This window comes from Leucoraja erinacea, unplaced genomic scaffold (genome assembly GCF_028641065.1).
Source record: "Leucoraja erinacea ecotype New England unplaced genomic scaffold, Leri_hhj_1 Leri_58S, whole genome shotgun sequence".
Classification (NCBI taxonomy): domain Eukaryota; kingdom Metazoa; phylum Chordata; class Chondrichthyes; order Rajiformes; family Rajidae; genus Leucoraja; species Leucoraja erinaceus.
Window position 1 is genome coordinate 378,794 of NW_026576498.1, and position 20,767 is coordinate 399,560.

General features: G+C 48.6%; 3 protein-coding genes across 3 annotated transcripts in view; 2 read left to right on the forward strand and 1 right to left on the reverse strand.

Annotated features, from left to right (window-relative positions):
- The window catches only part of LOC129694257 (RPA-related protein RADX-like), a 30,124-nt gene extending 26,309 nt beyond the window's left edge, over positions 1 to 3,815 (reverse strand). Inside the window, exons 1-2 of the mRNA XM_055630973.1 lie at positions 3,218 to 3,815; positions 72 to 217 (exon numbers count right to left, since the gene is read on the reverse strand). Coding sequence (XP_055486948.1) covers positions 72 to 217; positions 3,218 to 3,815 — 744 coding nt within the window. The remainder of the gene's footprint in view (positions 1 to 71; positions 218 to 3,217) is intronic.
- Positions 3,816 to 4,771: 956 nt separating this feature from the next.
- LOC129694258 (sperm-egg fusion protein TMEM95-like) lies at positions 4,772 to 16,813 on the forward strand. Its single transcript, XM_055630974.1, has 7 exons — positions 4,772 to 5,785; positions 7,764 to 7,820; positions 9,078 to 9,158; positions 10,310 to 10,330; positions 12,394 to 12,474; positions 14,898 to 14,985; positions 16,476 to 16,813. Exons 1-7 carry the CDS (start codon positions 5,584 to 5,586, stop codon positions 16,516 to 16,518), a joined length of 573 nt encoding a protein of 190 aa, XP_055486949.1. The 5' UTR covers positions 4,772 to 5,583; the 3' UTR covers positions 16,519 to 16,813.
- A 1,885-nt stretch (positions 16,814 to 18,698) lies between these two features.
- Positions 18,699 to 20,767, forward strand: part of chrne (cholinergic receptor, nicotinic, epsilon) — a 34,317-nt gene continuing 32,248 nt past the window's right edge. Inside the window, exon 1 of the mRNA XM_055630955.1 lies at positions 18,699 to 20,090. Coding sequence (XP_055486930.1) covers positions 19,787 to 20,090 — 304 coding nt within the window. The 5' untranslated portion in view covers positions 18,699 to 19,786. The remainder of the gene's footprint in view (positions 20,091 to 20,767) is intronic.

The window sequence follows — 20,767 nt, forward strand, 5'->3', positions numbered from 1 at the left end:
CGTATCGTATCATAAGTGCACACCCCTAGTTGGTTCCAATCAACAGGGAACAATAGCCAGTGGCTACTTACCTGGAATGGACACTCTGCATATCTGTCAGGCCGTCCATAATGGCAGAGTCTGTACTTGCGAAGGATTCGGACGAGCACTGGTGGGTGGTCTATCCTCTTTTGTGAGATACATCCCTCCAGCTGTCTCAGGCAAATGCTCCCAGCTCCTGTGGACATCCAGAAAAAGAAAGTCACGTCTCTCTGGGTACCCTTTTCCCCTCTCCCTCTCCCATCTACACCTCCCGCTGCCTTAGCAGGGCAAAGAAGATCATCAAAGACAGCTCCCATCCTGCGTTTGGACTGTTCGACCTGCTGCCCTCAGGAAGGCGCTATAGGTGCATCAAATCCAGGACAAATAGACTCAGGAATAGTTGCTTTCCGAGAATTATAACTACTATTAATTCTAATTCACACATGCACTGACTTCACTGCCCAACACGAACTTCCATCTGTATATATGTATGTAGCGCCGCAGAAATTGTGCACCTATTCCCGCCCCCATCCCCCCCCCCCTTCTCCCTTCTGTTTTTTCTGTTTCTTGTTTTTTGTGCTAAATTGTATGTATGCACTGAGTACGAGCAGCTTTCATTTTCACTGTACATGTGTAGTGACAATAAATGGCATATCTATATCTAAGTGTGTAACCAGATTCTGTTAAGGTTAATTTCTTAAAACAGACAACTCACAATAAGTTAGGTAAACCAACACAAGCTTTACTGATCATTTAGCCGGCGAGAGTGCTAGGGGATACTAAGTCAAGTATGCAACCCACCTGGGCCACCACTCCAATGAACAAAGTCAAACAGCAAAGGTACACAAAAATGCTGGAGAAGCTCAGCGGGTGCAGCAGCATCTATGGAGCGAAGGAAATAGGCAACGTTTCGTCCCGAAACGTTGCCTATTTCCTTTGCTCCATAGATGCTGCTGCACCCGCTGAGTTTCTCCAGCATTTTTGTCTACCTTCGATTTTCCAGCATCTGCAGTTCCTTCTTAAACACAAAGTCAAACAGCATCTTTTTACAGTATTTTGTAAACTTAGTCACATGTTTATAGAGTTGGAGCAATGACACAACAATCGCAGAGGATACCCATTCAAAGCATTCTTGTCACCAACACAATACTCCTATCACCCTGCGGTTCCATCAATCACAACATTTACAATTCTGCCTTAACAATGTAATCTTCAGTCACGCTACCCACAGGAGTTCAAGTTTACAGAAGCTACCAACTCCAAAGGAAAGACATCCTCACTCGAGGCTTCTGTCCACAGAAACTAGCACCTTCTCAGGAAATTCATCCTCTCTCACAATTGAAATGGTTTTTTTTGGCCTGGGCAAAACAGGAAGCAGCTAGATTGCAGTTTGAATTTCCTCATTCCCACATCTTCTGCAGCACAGAAGCACAAAGCCTCAGTTGCCAAAAACCCAAAGAAGTCAAATTAACAATTCACGGTAGGCAAAAATGCTGGAGAAACTCAGCGGGTGAGGCAGCATCTATGGAGCGAAGGAATTAGGCGACGTTTCGGGTCGAGACCCTTCTTCAGACTGGTGTGAGAGGGGGGGGGGGGGGGGAAGAAGAAAGGAAGAGGTGGAGCCAGTGGGCTGAGGGAGAGCTGAGAAGGGGAGGAGAAAGTAAGGACTACCTGAAATTAGAGAAGTCAATGTTCATACTGCTGGGGTGCAAACTGCCCAAGCGAAATATGAAGTCAAATGAATCTTTACTTGATAAAATACCTTACATTATAATTTATATTATATAACTAGGATATTCTCAATTCTGATGCCAGACTGTGATGCACACAATCTTGAAATGTGGCCCCAATGCAGGACTGAGCATACAGTAGTTCTGGTGGAATGCAAGATCAATGTATTGGCTTAACTGGACATAAAAGTCTACAGACACTATTTCAGAGGACAAGGAATTCTTCCTACAATCCTGGAGCTAATTCCTATGCCAACAAGTCCACAGTGGATCTGGTCGTTATCTCATGCTGATTGGGGTACAACTTTCCACCAACTAATCCAACGCAGAGTCGAGTCATACAGCGTAGAAACAAGCCCTTTGACTTGCCACAATCCACCACTCTTTTTCACCCAGAGAGTTGTGAATTTATGGAGGGTTACACAAAAAAGCTGGAGAAACTCAGCGGGTGCAGCAGCATCTATGGAGCGAAGGAAATAGGCAACGTTTTGGGCCGAAACGTTGCCTATTTCCTTCGCTCCATAGATGCTGACGCAAAAGACATAGTACGGTCATGGGCAGCTTTTTTGTGTAATTTTCGGACCCATTTCCATAACCAGCTTCCAGCTCCCTCCTTACCAAAGATCCCATAGGATACTAGTGCGGAGACGGAAGCCTGTTACGGAAACATCCCCGTAAAAATAAGTTATTTGGGAAAAATCTTCTCCTCATTTTCAGAATTATAATTTATAAACACAAACTGTTCCCCCGCAACGTTGATTACACTGCGAGTTGGGTCGAGTTAGATGGATGAAAAAAAAAGGACGTTACGCTAGAGCTCTTGGGGCTAGTGGAGTCAAGGGGTATGGGGAGAAGGCAGGCACGGGTTATTGATAGGGGACGAATCCCGCTTGGAGTGCATACTGTCGTTGTGTCCTAGGGAAAGACACTTCACCCACCTTTGCCTGCGTGTGAATGTGTGTGAATGTGTGTGAATGATTGGTGGTGGTCGGAGGGGCCGTGGTCAGCGATTAGCAGCCATATTCCGTCAGTCAATGCCCCAGGGCAGCTGTGGCTAAAAAGCAGCTCACCACCCCCGGGTGTGACAGGCCTTCAGAGTTAAAATTATAAAAGGACTGGACAAGCTAGATGCAGGAAAAATGTTCCCAATGTTGGGCGAGACCGGAACCAGGGGCCACACAGTCTTAGAATAAAGGGGAGGCCTTTTAAAACTGAGGTGAGAAAAAACTTTTTCATCCCATCCATTGTTATTATTGTTATGATCACAATGATGGCGGTGCTGTCTCGAAGGGCCGAATGTCCTCCTTCTGCACCTATTTTTTTCTAAAAAAGTCTTAAGTGACGCGGAGGTACACAAAATTGCTGGAGAAACTCAGCGGGCACAGCAGCATCTATGGAGCGAAGGAAATAGGCGACGTTTCGGGCCGAAACCCTTCTGTCGCGGGCGGAAGCAGGTGCTTCTTCACCTTTGGGGTGTTGCGAAGGGGCTGGAGGGCGACCATTGTTGGACTCTGGGAACCAGACATCTCCATAATAGTCACTGTCACCCCATAGAGGGAGGTAGCTCCGCCTCCTGGCTCTGAGTGGCAGGTCTGGCCCCGCCCACCGCCCCGCCTCGTCGTTCAGGTCCTGCAGCTTCCGGCAGCGCGTCTCCTTTAAGAGGGGCGAGGGAGCGCCGTCGCCATTGGCAACCACCCGGGCCTCCATCACCACGAAGAGCCTGCAGCCGGCGCTGGCCCGCCGCTCGTCGTACTCGACGCCCAGGAGCAGCTGCTCCAGCTCGCAGCCGCAGCGCAGCTCGTTGCGGCGGACCAGCGGGTTGAGGGGAGGCCGCAGCGTCGCCCGGAGCAGCCAGCGGCCGTCGCTCAGGCTCACGTCGTACAGGTCGGCCTCGGGCGGCAGGCCGCAGTCCCGCAGCAGGCCGCCCCCGCTGCTCGGGTCCCGGCGGCATCTCTCCACCGAGAACACGGCCACCGGCCCCCGGCATAAGAGCGACCTGACGGCGGTGGTGGCGGCGCCCAGCAGCGGCGAGAAGGCGCTGGCCGTCTGTCCGCCCTCTGCCATCTTGGTGCAGGGCAACAGGCGGCCGGCTGCCCCGCACTTGACGTCAACGCGTCGCTTCTGACGCGTGAATCGGCGGCGCGGTGACGTCACAAGACCCTCAATGAAGAGGCGCTGGCCGTCTGTCCGCCCTCTGCCATCTTGGTGCGGGGCAACGGGCGGCCGGCTGCCCCGCACTTGACGTCAACGCGTCGCTTCTGACGCGTGAATCGGCGGCGCGGTGACGTCACAAGACCCTCAATGAAGAGGCGCTGGCCGGCGCCCCGCCCTCTGCCATCTTGGTGCAGGGCAACCGACGGCCGGCTGCCCCGCACTTGACGTCAACGCGTCGCTTCCCACGCGTGAATCGGCGACGCGCTGACGTCACAAGACCCTCAATGAACAAAGATCTTATAGCGGAGCAAGATAGGCTACTCCTGCTAAATGCAATGGGTCAAGTCAAGTCAAGTTTATTTGTCACATACACATACGAGATGTGCAGTGAAATGAAAGTGGCAATGCTCGCGGAACAACAAAACAACCAAACAAATTATAAACACAATCATAACACACATATTATTTTACATAATAAATATTAGAAGGAAAAACGTTCTGTACAGTTAGTCCCTGGTGAGAAAGGCGTTTACAGTCCGAATTGCCTCTGGGAAGAAACTCCTTCTCAACCTCTCCGTTCTCACTGCATGGCAACGGAGGCATTTGCCTGACCGTAGCGGCTGGAACAGTCTGTTGCAGGGGTGGAAGAGGTCTCTCATGATTTTGTTTGCTCTGGAGTTGCACCTCCTGTTGTATAGTTCCTGCAGGGGGGTGAGTGAAGTTCCCATAGTGCGTTCGGCCGAACGCACTACTCTCTGCAGAGCCTTCTTGTCCTTGGCAGAGCAATTCCCGTACCAGATGGTAATGTTCCCGGACAAGATGCTTTCCACCGCTGCTGCGTAGAAGCGCTGGAGGATCCTCGGAGACACAATGGGCAGACGTGTCTTAGAATAAAGGGGAGGCCATTTAAGACTGAGGTGAGAAAAAACTTTTACATCCAGAGAGTTGTGAATTTGTGGAATTCCCTGCCACAGAGGGCAGTGGAGGCCAAGTCACTGGATGGGTTTAAGAGAGAGTTAGATAGAGCTCTAGGGGCTAGTGTAGTCAAGGGATATGGGGAGAAGGCAGGCACGGGTTACTGATTGGGGACGATCAGCCATGATCGCAATGAATGGCGGGGTGGGAGATTGCAACCTTCATTTGGCCCGCCCTGTCCCAACTAATGCAATCAACCTGGCGTGCACAATCAAATAAGATCAAATAGAACAAGTTGTTCCTACAACTTTAGGCTGTGCACACCATACGCAAGAAGAAGAAGAAGCAATGAATGGCGGTGCAGGCTCGAAGGGCAGAATGGCCTCCTCCTGCACCTATTTTCTATGTTTATGTAACTCAGCGGGTCGCAACTTAACCTCCAAGCCCGCACATCTTTGGGATGTGGGAAGAGACGGAGGAAGCCCTGCAGGGTGATGGGGAAACTGTTCAAACATCCGCACTGAGACAGCACCCAAGGTCAGGATCGAACCTGGGACTCCGTTGTAGTCAGTCAGCAGCTCTACCCGCTGCGCCATTGTGCTGCCCCAGGTTCATCGCTGACATCACGCCTTGCTGGGAATTCTTATGACAGCATAAAAGGCTGGAACTGTAAAGGCTGCTCGTTAAACTGACGTTCAACAGCGTCTACTCCAACGGGACCAGCGAGCGATGTTTTAACGCTGGGAGTCGGACTGGGACGGCAATGAGGACGGTAGCTGGTGCAGTGGCAATCGCCGGCTTCTGGCTGGCTCTCCTGGGCAAGACAGAGGGCTGCATGCTCTGTGCTTTGCCGCACAAGAGAATACGGGCCAGGTTTGCCATGCTGTGCACAGCGTACAAGAGCTTGAACGAGACTGCCAACTGCACCAAGTACACAGAGGCAGACCTGGCCAAGTTTGAGATTGGTGAGGTTGTCATCAGAATCTACATCAGAATCACGGGCACTCAGTGCATTGAGTCTGTGGAATTCATTGCCATGTTTCCACTGGTGGGAGAGTCTAGGACGAGAGGACGGGACGGCCGCAGAATAAAAGGATGTACCTTTTGAAAGGAGATGAGGAGGAATTCCTTTAGCCAGAGGGTGGTGAATTTGTGGAATTTCGACACAGAGGCCAAGTCATTGGGTATTATTAAGGCGGAGTTTGACAAATTCCTGATTTGTGAGGGTGTCGGGGGAAACAGGCAGGAAATAGGGTTGAGAGGGACACATTCAGAAACTGATATCGAATGCTGCTGGAAGGTCCAAGCTCTTTGATCTGCCTCAGTTGTACAGGGTCTTGGTGAGACCACACCTGGAGTATTGCGTACAGTTTTGGTCTCCAAATCTGAGGAAGGACATTATTGCCATAGAGGGAGTGCAGAGACGGTTCACCAGACTGATTCCTGGGATGTCAGGACTGTCTTATGAAGAAAGACTGGATAGACTTGGTTTATACTCTCTAGAATTTAGAAGATTGAGAGGGGATCTTATAGAAACTTACAAAATTCTTAAGGGGTTGGACAGGCTAGATGCAGGAAGATTGTTCCCGATGTTGGGGAAGTCCAGGACAAGGGGTCACAGCTTAAGGATAAAGGGGAAATCCTTTAAAACCGAGATGAGAAGAACTTTTTTTCACGCAGAGAGTGGTGAATCTCTGGAACTCTCTGCCACAGAGGGTAGTTGAGGCCAGTTCATTGGCTATATTTAAGAGGGAGTTAGATGTGGCCCTTGTGGCTAAGGGGATCAGGGGGTATGGAGAGAAGGCAGGTACGGATACTGAGTTGAGGGGCGTCTCCACCAAACCCTGCCCCCCATGTCCAGCCACGATCATATTGAATGGCGGTGCAGGCTCGAAGGGCCGAATGGCCTACTCCTGCACCTAATTTCTATGTTTCTATGAGCGTTGTTCACCACCCAGCGGAGCGAGATGTCCGTTGGGGAATGTTGCTGCCTGGCCTGCTGCAGAGACTGCAGGAGGACCTACTGAGGGACACACTGAAGACTCGGTGCAGCCAACGCCAAGGCTCGGTGGGGGAGCACCACAGTCTAGGGTCCTTCCGCTGCTGGACGTGGGGGGCAGGGTTTGGTGGAGACGCCCCTCAAAACAAGGGACGGGATCCCACACCAGTGGGCCACATGAGTGGCAAGGGCGGGAAACAGATTCGTGAAATTTGAGAAATGTATATAGACTGTATTGAACAATTTGTATAGACTCCGAAAATGTCGGATGAATTTTTCCCGCACGGTTCATTTATCACCTGAATAAAGTCTATTTTGAAATAAATTAAAAAAGTTTCATAGCAGAGATCAGTGTTGTTCTCTGAGAATGGGAAGGATATGTTTACTGGAATGTAACCCTGGCATGAGGGCAGACGGTGAGAGAGCATCCTTACCAACTGCATCACAGTATGGTATGGCAACTGCTCTGTCTCCGACCAGAAGGCATTGCAGAGGGTGGTGAAAATTGCCCAACGCATCACCGGTTCCTCGCTCCCCTCCATTGAGTCTGTCCAAAGCAAGCGCTGTCTGCAGAGGGCGCTCAGCATCGCCAAGGACTGCTCTCACCCCAACCATGGACTGTTTACCCTCCTACCATCCGGGAGGCGCTACAGGTCTCTCCGTTGCCGAACCAGCAGGTCGAGGAACAGCTTCTTTCCGGCGGCTGTCACTCTACTCAACAACGTACCTCGGTGACTGCCCAATCACCCCCCCCCCCCCCCCCCCCTCAGACACTTATTATTATTTATTCAAATCGTTTGCTATGTCGCTCTTCAAGGGAGATGCTAAATGCATTTCGTTGTCTCTGTACTGTACACTGACAATGGCAATTAAAATTGAATCTGAATCTGAATCTGAATCTGAGAGGGTGGCGTTTATTTCTGATATGGTCGTTCTACTTGCAGATGAAACCACAGTCAACATGCTGGCGGAGAAGGTTCACCGTGTTCTTCGTGTTATAGGTACTTCTCTACATTTCTAAATTTTACGAGAATTATCTGGGTTGACTGAAGGGCCTGTTCCATTTAGGTGACTCTCTAGGCGACTGCCAGGGGCTAGTTTCAATGGAATTCACCTACGACACCTGGCGACAACCAACGACAACACCTACTTCAACCTACGGCTTTAATTTTAATTTAGAGATACAGCGCAGTATCAGGCCCACCGAGTCCACGCTGACCAGTGATCCCCGCACATTCACACTACATTTACATCAAGCCAATTAACCTACAAACCTGCAAGTGTGGGAGGAAACCGAAGATCTCGGAGAAAGCACGCGGTCACGGGGAGAACGTGCAAACTCCGTACAGACAGCACCCGTAGTGGAGATCGACCCACTTATGAACTTATTCTACAATGAAAGTCCATTTTGTCAAAACCTCCATTTGTCTATTAATGCCGTCAAAGCTGCCACAGCCAGACATTAAACCAGTTTTGTTTCCACGAGTAGTAGCTCTACTCATTAACCAAACAATCTGTAGCCTCCTTTTGCTCTGGTATTTTATTTAGTTCACATGTTTAATTAATAATGTCTTATTATTAATGTTTTATGTGTCATCCCTAACTGTCACTTAAGGGGTTGGACAGGCTAGATGCAGGAAGATTGTTCCCGATGTTAGGGAAGTCCAGGACAAGGGGTCACAGCTTAAGGATAAGGGGGAAATCCTTTAAAACCGAGATGAGAAGAACTTTTTTCACACAGAGAGTGGTGAATCTCTGGAACTCTCTGCCACAGAGGGTAGTTGAGACCAGATCATTGGCTATATTTAAGAGGGAGTTAGATGTGGCCCTTGTGGCTAAAGGCATCAGGGGGTATGGAGAGAAGGCAGGTACGGGATACTGAGTTGGATGATCAGCCATGATCATATTGAATGGCGGTGCAGGCTCGAAGGGCCGAATGGCCCTACTCCTGCACCTAATTTCTATGTTTCTATGTTGTCTGTGGGTGGAACGCTGTCAAAGCTGCCACTTATAAACATTTTTTTTTCCACGAGTAGTAGCTCTACTCAATAACCAAAAATCTGTAGCCTCCTTTTGCTCTGGTATTTTATTTAGTTCACATGTTTAATTAATAATGTCTTATTATTAATATTTTATGTTTCATCCCTAACTGTCACTGTATGTCGTTGTCACTTGTGGGCGGAGCACCAAGGCAAATTCCTTGTATGTGAATACTTGGCCAATAAACTTATTTATTCTTTCGTTCATTCTCTCCGCAGAGTTCAACCAGACACTGAAAGATTTGCCCAAATTCTGGGACTGGCTTTATGAGAAAAAGCTTCCACAACTGACGAGGGAGTGTAAGGAACATTTCCCTTTCACCGGGGCTTCTGATTGCTGCCTTTTCGATGTGCTGCCTCTATCTCCCCACATTCCCAGATTCCCAACTTTTCCCAGATTCTTCTACACTACGCACTCAGGAAGGAATGTTCAGAGTCTGGTAATTCCGAAGAACTTGTGTGACGCTTCCCTTCCTGAAGTTGACTGCTGGCCTCAACAATGCAGGGCTGATACTGGCAGTGTAGAATGCAGTAGAACCATGTTGGAAGAACGCTGGTGAACCTCCACGTGGAAGGGCTGGGTTGGCTACTAGAGGACAATGATTGGGGGGGGGAGGAGGTGACAGAGCCAGATATTACAGCCAAAGACCCTATAGCGGAGCAAAATAGACCATTCCTTCTAAATGCAACGGAGCGGAACGTTGGGCCTTTTTTTCATCCATTTTAGTAACCCGACCCGACTCGCAGTGTAATCAACGTTGCGGGGGAACAGTTTGTGTTAATAAGTTATAATTCTGAAGATTTTTCCCAAATAACTTTTATTTTTACGAGGATGTTTCCGTAACCGGCTTCCGTCTCCGCACTAGTGCCCTACGGGATCTTTGGTGCGGGGACGGAAGCCGGTTACGGAAATGGGGCCGAAAATCACCCATGACCGTACTACGTCTTTTTCGTCGAGTGGACCATCCTGCTCCGCTGTAGGATCTTTGATTACGGCCTCTCTGAAAGTAAGCACGCAGGTACAGCAGGAAGTGAAGAAAGCAATTGGCACGCTGTCCTTCATAGCGAGAGGATTTGTGTATAGGAGCAAGGAGGTCCTCCTGCAGTTGTACAGAGCCCTGGTGAGACCACACCTGGAGTATTGTGTGCAGTTTTGGTCTCCTAATTTGGGGGAAGGACATCGGTGCAGATAGCCCTACATGTATCCACATTATACTGCATCTGCCCACTCACCCAGCCTCATAGCATCCTCCTCTCAGCCACCCAGCTTTGTGTCATCCGCAAACATGGAGATATGTCACATTTAATTCCCTTGTCTAAATCGGTTATAATGAACTGGGATCCCAGCACCGAGCTTTGCTGCACACCACTTGTCGCTCGTAATGTTCTTGTGAAGTCCTTGGTGTTGTTTACTAATTGTAATGACAATTTTGTTGTTTTTCTTTCTGCAGCTATGTGTGCCCCCAAATGCAGTGAGTACCACCTCCTGGTTTCATAGCAAAAGGATTTGAGTATAGGAGCAGAGAGGTTCTACTGCAGTTGTACAGGGTCTTGGTGAGACCACACCTGGAGTATTGCATACAGTTTTGGTCCCCTAATCTGAGGAAAGACATTCTTGCCATAGAGGATTTGAGTATAGGAGCAGGGAGGTTCTACTGCAGTTGTACAAGGTCTTGGTGAGACCACACCTGGAGTATTGCGTACAGTTTTGGTCTCCAAATCTGAGGAAGGACATTCTTGCCATAGAGGGAGTGCAGAGAAGGTTCACCAGACTGATTCCTGGGATGTCAGGACTGTCTTATGAAGAAAGACTGGATAGACTTGGTTTATACTCTCTAGAATTTAGGAGACTGAGAGGGGATCTTATAGAAACTTACAAAATTCTTAAGGGGTTGGACAGGCTAGATGCAGGAAGATTGCTCCCGATGTTGGGGAAGTCCAGGACAAGGGGTCACAGCTTAAGGATAAGGGGGAAACCCTTTAAAACCAAGATGAGAAGAACTTTTTTCACACAGAGAGTGGTGAATCTCTGAAACTCTCTGCCGCAGAGGGTAGTCGAGGCCAGTTCATTGGCTATATTTAAGAGGGAGTTAGATGTGGCCCTTGTGGATAAGGGAATCAGAGGGTATGGAGAGAAGGCAGGTACGGGATACTGAGTTGATCAGGATTACGGGATCAGCCATGATCATATTGAATGGCGGTGCAGGCTCGAAGGGCCGAATGGCCTACTGCTGCACCTAATTTCTATGTTACTATCCCCAGGCTATGATGAGAAAGTGTACACAGCAAGATATGTTTTAAGAAAGAACTTCAGATGCTGGAGATATCGAAGGTAGACAAAAATGCTGGGGAAACTCAGCGGGTGAGGCAGCATCTATGGAGTGAAGGAAATAGGTGACGTTTCGGGTTGAGACCCTTCTTCAGTCTGATGAAGGAATAGGCGACGTTTCGGATATAGATCAGTTACAGAAATGACTTTAGAGATACAGTGTGGAAAAAGGACCTTCGGCCCATCAAGTCCATGCAGACCAGTGATCACCCCATGCATCAGCATCACCCAACACACCAGGGACAATTTACAGAAGCCAATTAACCTGCAAACCTGTACATCTTATCGAGCGTGGGAGGAAACCGGAGCGCCTGGAGAAAACCCACACGGTCTCAGGTAGAACGTACAAAGGCCTGGTCATTGGCGCTGTGACCTGTGAACAGTCTTGGGCATGATGTGCTGGCTTTGAAGATGATCCCGGGTTAACATACGATGAGCGTTTGACGGCTATGGGCATCATCTACACACTGGAGTTTAGAAGGATGAGCGGGGGTACCTAATTGAAACATCGATTAGAAACATAGACAATAGGTGCAGGAGGAAGCCATTCGGCCCTTCGAGCCAGCACCGCCATTCAATATGATCATGGCTGATCGTCCCCAATCAATAACCCGTGCCTGCCTTCTCCCCATATCCCTTGACTCCACTAATAGAGAAATAGTGAAAGGCTTGGATAGAGTGGATGTTGAGAGGATGTTTCCACTAGTGGGAGAGGCTAGGATCAGAGGTCACAGCCTCAGAATTAAAGGCATACTGTACCTTTAGAAAGTTGATGAGGAATTTCTTTAGCCAGAGGGTGGTGAATCTGGAAGCCATTCGGGTATTTTTAAAGTGGGGTTTGACAGGTTCTTGATTGGAAAGGGTGTCAAAGGTTACGGGGAAAAGGCTGGAGAATGGGGTGACAACAGGTGCAGGAGTAGAGGGCGTTCGGTCCCTCGAGCCAGCACTGCCATTCAATGTGATCACGGCTGATCGTCCACAATCAGTACCCCGTTCCTGCCTTCTCCCCATGTCCCCTGGACTCCGCTATCTTTAAGAGCCCTATCTAGCTCTCTCTTGAAAACATCCAGAGAACTGGCCTCCACCAGGCAGAGAATTCCACAGACAGCAGTGGGAAAGGCGGAGTAGACTCGATGGGCGAAAGGGCCTAATTCTGCTCCTCACGTGAACGCATGACCTGGTTCACCTTGTGTTCTGTCCCTCCAGGAATATCCACCAAGGTCATTAACTGCAAGCTGTGTCGGGAGGTGAAGGTCAACTGCTGGACGATGAAGACTTGTTGGCCGAGTGAGTTTGTGCAGTGCAGGCTCGAAGGGCCAAATGGCCTACTCCTGCACCTATTGTCTATTGTCTCTGAAGTCTGAAGGTGCAAGGCACTATATCGCAAATTCGGGATGGGATGGGATGGGTGCTGGGCAGTGAGACGTTAACCTCAAGGGTCCAACTTTATTAGAATTTACTAGAATAGATTTACTAGAATATTGCCTGGGTTTCAACAACTAAGTTACAGAGATAGGTTGAATAAGTTAGGTCTTTATTCTCTGGAGCGCAGAAGGTTAAGGGGGGACTTGATAGAGGTCTTTAAAATGATGAGAGGGATAGACAGAGTTGATGTGGACAAGCTTTTCCCTTTGAGAATAGGGAAGATTCAAACAAGAGGACATGACTTCAGAATTAAGGGACAGAAGTTTAGGGGTAACATGAGGGGGAACTTCTTTACTCAGAGAGTGGTAGCGGTGTGGAATGAGCTTCCAGTGGAAGTGGTGGAGGCAGGTTCGTTGGTATCATTTAAAAATAAATTGGATAGGCATATGGATGAGAAGGGAATGGAGGGTTATGGTATGAGTGCAGGCAGGTGGGACTAAGGGGGAAAAAAACGTTGTTCGGCACGGACTTGTAGGGCCGAGATGGCCTGTTTCCGTGCTGTAATTGTTATATGTTATATGGTTTATAAATTATTGGGTAGGCACAAAGAGTTTAGTTTAGACATTCTGCATGAAAGCAGGCTCAGTGCCCCAACAAGCCCGTACCAGCCAGCAGTCACCCCTTATATTAGTTCTATTCTGGGGACAATTAACCTACAAACCTGCACGTCTCTTGAAAGTGGGAGGAAACCGGAGCTCCTGGAGAAAACCCACGTGGTCACAGGGAGAACAGAAATAAAGCTACAGACAGCTGGGCCTCTGGCGCTGTGAGTCAACGACTCTACCGCTGTGCAACGATGCCATCTAAAGTACTGGAGTAACTCAGCGGGTCTGTCTGCATCCCTGGAGAACAATGTTTCTGGTGGGGATCCATCTTCAGATTCAGATTCAGATTCAATTTTAATTGTCATTGTCAGTGTACAGTACAGAGACAACGAAATGCATTTAGCATCTCCCTGGAAGAGCGACATAGCAAATGATTTGAATAAATAATAATAAGTGTCCGGGGGGGGGGGGGGGGGGGTGGTGATTGGCAGTCACCGAGGTACGTTGTTGAGTAGAGTGACAGCCGCCGGGAAGAAGCTGTTCCTCGACCTGCTGGTCCGGCAACGGAGAGACCTGTAGCGCCTCCCGGATGGTAGGAGGGTAAACAGTCCATGGTTGGGGTGAGAGCAATCCTTGGCGATGCTGAGCGCCCTCCGCAGACAGCGCTTGCTTTGGACAGACTCAATGGAGGGGAGCGAGGAACCGGTGATGCGTTGGGCAATTTTCACCATCCTCTGCAATGCCTTCCGGTCGGAGACAGAGCAGTTGCCATACCATACTGTGATTCAGTTGGTAAGGATGCTCTCGATGGTGCAGCGGTAGAAGTTCACCAGGATCTGAGGAGACAGGTGGACCTTCTTCAGTCTCCTCAGGAAGAAGAGACGCTGATGAGCCTTCTTGATCAGTTGAGGTATTGTGGGTCCAAGAGAGGTCATCGGAGATGTTGACTCCCGGGAACCTGAAGCTAGAAACACGTTCCACCTCCGTCCCGTTGATGTGGATGGGGGTGTGCGTGCCGCCTCTGGACTTCCTGAAGTCTACAATGAGCTCCTTGGTCTTCTTGGAGGTAAGGGCCAGGTTGTTGGCAGCGCAATGTATCTTCATACATTGCAGGGGATAGGAGTAAGAAAGAAGGGCCGAATGGGCTACTCCTGCACCTATTGTCTATTGTCTAACAGAGAGTTAAGACAAAACAGTATAAAAGGCAGAAACAAGGAACTGCAGACACTGGTTAATATGCAAAAGGGCACAAAGTACTAAAAGGCCTGTCCCACTTGCGCGACTTTTCCGGTGACTGCCAGCACCCGTCACAGGTCGGAGAAAATTTTCAGCATGTTGAAAATCCAGGGGCGACCAGAACAAGGTACGACTCTTTGACTGCTCACGACCTTGCAGGCTCCACCCCGTGACATGTTGCCCGTACGGCCGTGAGCAGTCACCTCCGTCGCCCAAAGAGTCGTAGCGTCTTTCTGGTTGCCGCTGGATTTTCAACGCGTTGAACATTTTCGGCGACCTGCAACGACCTATGACGGGTGCCGGCAGTCGCCGAATAAGTCGCATAAGTGGGACGGGCCCGTGAGTAACTCAGCGGGTCAGGACTGAACCCAAGTCGATGGGGCAGTGAGGAGACTGCTCTACCAGTTGCACCACTCGTTCAGGGGATGGAATTGGTGTTGGGACAGCTCCGATCTTTCCCTTTCACCTCGTCCCCGGGGCTAATCATTTACGTTTCCCCAACAGAGATGCTTGATCTGCAAGAATCCGTCTTCCTGATCCTCGGTCTGTCGGCTGGTTCCATCTTGATCGGTTTTGTGACGCTAATTTTCGAGTAAGTTGAAGGAAGGTTACACACTCAAGTCAAGTCAAGTCAAGTTTATTTGTCACATACACATACGAGATGTGCAGTGAAATGAAAGTGGCAATGCTCGCGGAACAACAAAACAACCAACCAAATTATAAACACAATCATAACACACATATTATTTTACATAATAATATGTTATATACTCGTGGCCTTAAGGATGGTTACGCAGCCTCCCAACAGCCTGCACTGAAGGGATTGGCCACAAAGTTGTCTGGGCTGGTAACAAGATGGCTGGTCCAAGCCGTTCATAGCGAAACATCTTCCCCAACCAAGATTATTAATGGGTTGGACACGCTAGAGGCAGGAAACATGTTCCCGATGTTGGGGGGAGTCCAGAACCGGGGCCACACACACACACAGTTTAAGAATAAGGGGTAAGCCATTTAGAACGGAGACGAGGAAACACGTTTTCTCACAGAGAGTGGTGAGTCTGTGGAATTCTCTACCTCGGAGGCCGGTTAACATAGAAACAGAAATTAGGTGCAGGAGTAGGCCATTCAGCCCTTCGAGCCTGCACCATTCGCCATTCAATATGATCATGGCTGATCATCCAACTCAGTATCCCGTACCTGCCTTCTCTCCATACCCCCTGATCCCCTTAGCCACAAGGGCCACATCTAACTCCCTCTTAAATATAGCCAATGAACTGGCCTCAACTACCCTCTGTGGCACAGAGAGTTCCAGAGATTCATTCTCTCTCTTATTATTATTAATGGTTTGGACACGTTAGAGGCAGGAAACATGTTCCCGATGTTGGGGGAGTCCAGAACCAGGGGCCACACACACACACACACACACAGTTTAAGAATAAGGGGTCGGCCATTTAGAACGGAGACGAGGAAACACTTTTTCTCACAGAGAGTTGTGAGTCTGTGGAATTCTCTGCCTCGGAGGCCGGTTCTCTGGATACTTTCAAAAGAGAGCTAGATAGGGCTCTTAAAGATAGCAGAGTCAGGGGATATGGGGAGAAGGCAGGAACGGGGTACTGATTGGGGATGATCAGCCATGATCACGTCAAGTCACATTTATTTATATAGCACATTTAAAAAACAACTCCCGCTGGCCAAAGTGCTTTACATTTGTTATAAGAATAGTATAAACAAACAAACTACATACATAGAGCCCTCGTTCAGTGGATGTCAGGAAAGGCTTGGGAGTATAGATAAGTCTTGACTTAAAGGAGTTGATGGATCGAATGGCCTACTCCTGCGCCTATTGTCTATTGTCTATTGTAACATGACCTGCCAAATTGGAAATGTTAGAAGAGGAATTTTTTTTTTTCCAGATCGGGAAAAATCCCTTTCATTGACCAGCGATCAATAACTCTGCCTCTCGTCACTGGGACTGTTGACTTGCTCGGAACATCGTACCACACCCACCATCTCACTTACGATTTTCTGGGCCTTATTTGCTCTTTAATCAGCTCCATATTTTTATTTAAATTACCCCGACAGATCGCGCAACTTACGGGCAAAGACGGAGAAAGGAGTTAAATAGAGGGTTGGTTTATTCGCTGGAAGTCCACGTGCCGCAGAATCGAACGGCCTTGTTAATAGAACCTCGTTATGATGTGTTGGCTCGCATCCATCAACATTCCCCATTATAAAACCCGATCAGACTTGACCAGAGTGGGTCACATCAGCCACAGGACATGCGTGTGATGTAACTGTGTGAATGTACAGTACGCATGTGTACACATTTGCTGTTGATTGAAGCTATGCTTCAATTTGTTCACTTTTAAGGCTCAATAAATATGCAAAGTTTTACTGCCAGATTTTTTTTTTTTTGAATGAATGAAATATTTACAGCAAGAAAACCGGCCCTTCGGCCCATCGAGTCCATGCCGGCCATCGATCGACCTGCTCGCATTATTATTTTCACGCATTAGTTACAGAGGTAGGTTGAATAAGTTAGGTCTTTATTCTCTGGAGCGCAGAAGGTTAAGGGGGGACCTGATAGAGGTCTTTAAAATGATGAGAGGGATAGACAGAGTTGATGTGGACAAGCTTTTCCCTTTGTGAATAGGGAAGATTCAAACAAGAGGACATGACTTCAGAATTAAGGGACAGAAGTTTAGGGGTAATATGAGGGGGAACTTCTTTACGCAGAGAGTGGTAGCGGTGTGGAATGAGCTCCCAGTGGAAGTGGTGGAGGCAGGTTCATTGGTATCATTTAAAAATAAATTGGATAGGCATATGGATGAGAAGGGTATGGAGGGTTATGGTATGAGTGCAGGCAGGTGGGACTAAGGGGAAAAAATTTTGTTCAGCATGGACTTGTAGGGCCGAGATTGCCTGTTTCCGTGCTGTAATTATATGGTTATATGGTTATTATTTCTATGTGGAGTAAAAACGGCCCGAAACGTCGCCTATTTCCTTCGCTCCATAGATGCTGCTGCACCCCGCTGAGTTTCATTAGCATTTTTGTCTACCTTCGATCTTCCAGCATCTGCAGTTCCTTCTTGAACATTATTTCTATGTTATCCCACCAGGGATCAATCTACAGAGGGCCGATTAACATATAAAACCTGCACGCCTTTGGGATGTGGGGGAAAAAAACCGGAGCACCTGGAGTTGATGTGGACAAGCTTTTCCCTTTGAGAATAGGGAAGATTCAAACAAGAGGACATGACCTCCACCTGGAGAAAACCCAAGTGGTCACAGGGAGTACGTGCAAACTCCACACAAACAGCACCCGAGGGCTGGATCGAACCTGGGTCTCTTGTGCTGTGAGGCAGTAGCTCTCCCACTGTGCTGCCCTTACTGGGGTACAGAGACTATTTAGAGGGGACTGACTGGGGAGTTGGTTTTGTAGTTAAGGCAAGAGGGGTAAGTGTCACCAATATTTAATTATCATTTGCCCAGGGAACAGAACATTCTTACTTTTTACACCTTTATAGAATTAAGGACTAGAGTTAGGAATTAAGGACATGCCCCCTGTCCCACTTAGGAAACAGGGGCATAAGACTGTTTTTGTCAGTCTTCCTACCTGCTTCCACTACCTGCAACCTCCGGCAACCACCTGCAACCTCCAGGAACCACACGGGAACCTTGGGCGGGGCTCAAAGTCTCCAGAGGTTTCCGTTCAGGTTTCCTAAGTGGGACAGGGTATTAGGCTTGTATTCACTGGAGTTTAGAAGGATGAGGGGGGGGGATCTTATAGAAACATATAAAATTATAAAAGGACTGGACAAGCTAGATGCAGGAAAAATGTTCCCAATGTTGGGCGAGTCCAGAACCAGGGGCCACACACACAGTCTTAGAATAAAGGGGAGGCCATTTAAGACTGAGGTGAGAAAAAACTTTTTCACCCAGAGAGTTGTGTGAATCTGTGGCCATTTGGGACTGAGATGAGGAGAAACCTTTCCACCCAGAGAGTTGTGAATTTGTGGAATTCCCTGCCACAGAGGGCAGTGGAGGCCACGTCACTGGATGGATTTAAGAGAGAGTTAGATAGAGCTCTAGGGGCTAGTGGAGTCGAGGGATATGGGGAGAAGGCAGGCACGGGTTATTGATTGGGGATGATCAGCCATGATCACAATGAATGGTGGTGCTGGCTCGAAGGGCCTGCACCTATTTTCTATGTTTCTAGTTAGAAATAGGGAGTTTAAATATGTATAAAGAAAGGGGGCATTTTAAGTGTGATTCTTACAATGCAGTGAACCATTGTTGCCACAAGATGTCGACACTGACCACTACAATATACTGGTTTACAAAGACGCAGTTCTAGAGTAACTCAGCAGGTCGGGCAGCATCTCTGGAGGAAGAGAAACATCTACTCGTGTCCCCCAGAGATGTTGCTGGACCTACCACAAGCTAGGTGGCACAGTGGGCAGAGCCCCTGCCTCACAGCATCAGGGACCCGGGTTAAATCCTGACATCGGGCACTGTCTGTGTGGAGTTCGCCCGTTACTATCTAAATGGTGTCAAGTTGGGAAAAGGGGAAGTACAACGGGATCTGGGGGTCCTTGTACATCAGTCTATGAAAGTAAGCATGCAGGTACAGCAGGCAGTGAAGAAAGCGAATGGCATGTTGGCCTTTATAACAAGAGGAATCGAATATAGGAGCAACGAGGTCCTTCTGCAGTTGTACAGGGCCCTAGTGAGACCACACCTGGAGTATTGTTTGCAGTTTTGGTCCCCTAATTTGAGGAAGGACATTCTTGCTATTGAGGGAGCCCAGCGTAGGTTCACCAGGTTAATTCCCGGGATGGCGGGACTGTCATATGCTGAGAGAATGGAGCGGCTGTGGGCTTGTACACTCTGTGGAGTTTAGAAGGACGAGAGGGGATCTCATTGAAACATATAAGATTGTTAAGGGCTTGGACACACTAGAGGCAGGAAACATGTTCCCGATGTTGGGGGAGTCCAGAACCAGGGGCCACACACAGTTTAAGAATAAGGAGTAAGCCATTTAGAACGGAGACGAGGAAACACTTTTTCTCACAGAGAGTGGTGAGTCTGTGGAATTCTCTGCCGTGGAGGCCGGTTCTCTGGATGCTTTCAAGAGAGAGCTAGATAGAGCTCTTATAAATAGTGGAGTCGGGGGATATGGGGAGAAGGCCACACAGTTCATTGGCTATATTTAAGAGGGAGTTAGATGTGGCTAAAGGGATCAGGGCGTATGGAGAGAAGTCAGGGATTCAGATTCAGATTCGGATTCAGATTCAGATTCAATTTTAATTGTCATTGTCAGCGTACAGTACAGAGACAATGAAATGCATTAGACAACGAAACGGATGGGATACTGAGTTGGATGATCAGCCATGATCATATTGAATGGCGAATGGTGCAGGCTCGAAGGGCCGAATGGCCTCTACTCCTGCACCTATTTTCTATGTTTCTATGTTTCACCGCTCTCCCCTTGGGAAGCCTCCCCAGCTGTTCCAATCGGGATACAGTTACTCGGGCACGAAGGGTTAATCCTTCAGCTGGTGTCCAGCAGCCGGCTGGTGCAAACCTGGCACACTGACCAGCGACACGAAAGTCCACCCGCACACACTCGCTTAAGACAGCAGCCGATGGCCATGGCCTCGTTACTTCTCCTGCTCCTCTGTCTGGTCTCAGAAGGTAAGGACTCGGCCCCATTCTGTTGTCAGAAGAGGGGGGTCTGATCGGGTGAAGGCTTTCTCTTGGGAAAGTTTGCTTCTGAAGTTTGAAGCAGGAACGTTGCACGGCCATCTACACTTAACAAGCCATTGTTAAGGGCTTGGACACGCTAGAGGCAGGAAATATGTTCCCGATGGTCCAAGCCGTTCATAGTGAAGCGTCTCCCCCAAGATTATTAAGGTTTGGACACGCTAGAGGCAGAAAACATGTTCCCGATGTTGGCGGAGTCCAGAACCAGGGGCCACAGTTTAAGTATAAGGGGGTAAGCCATTTAGAACGGAGACAAGGAAACAGTGAAATAAAGCCTGAAAATTTCAGATAAGGCGACTTTGGACCACAGAAACAATTTCTACTGGAATATGTAAACGTTCTACAGCTACTGCGTCGTTTTTTTCACACACACACACACACACACACACACACACACACACACACACACACACACACACACACACACACACACACACACACACACACACACACACACACACACACACACACACACACACACACACACACACACACACACACACACACACACACACACACACACACACACACACACACACACACACACACAAACACAGTTAAGAATAAGGGGCAAGCCATTTAGAACAGAGACAAGGAAACACTTTTTC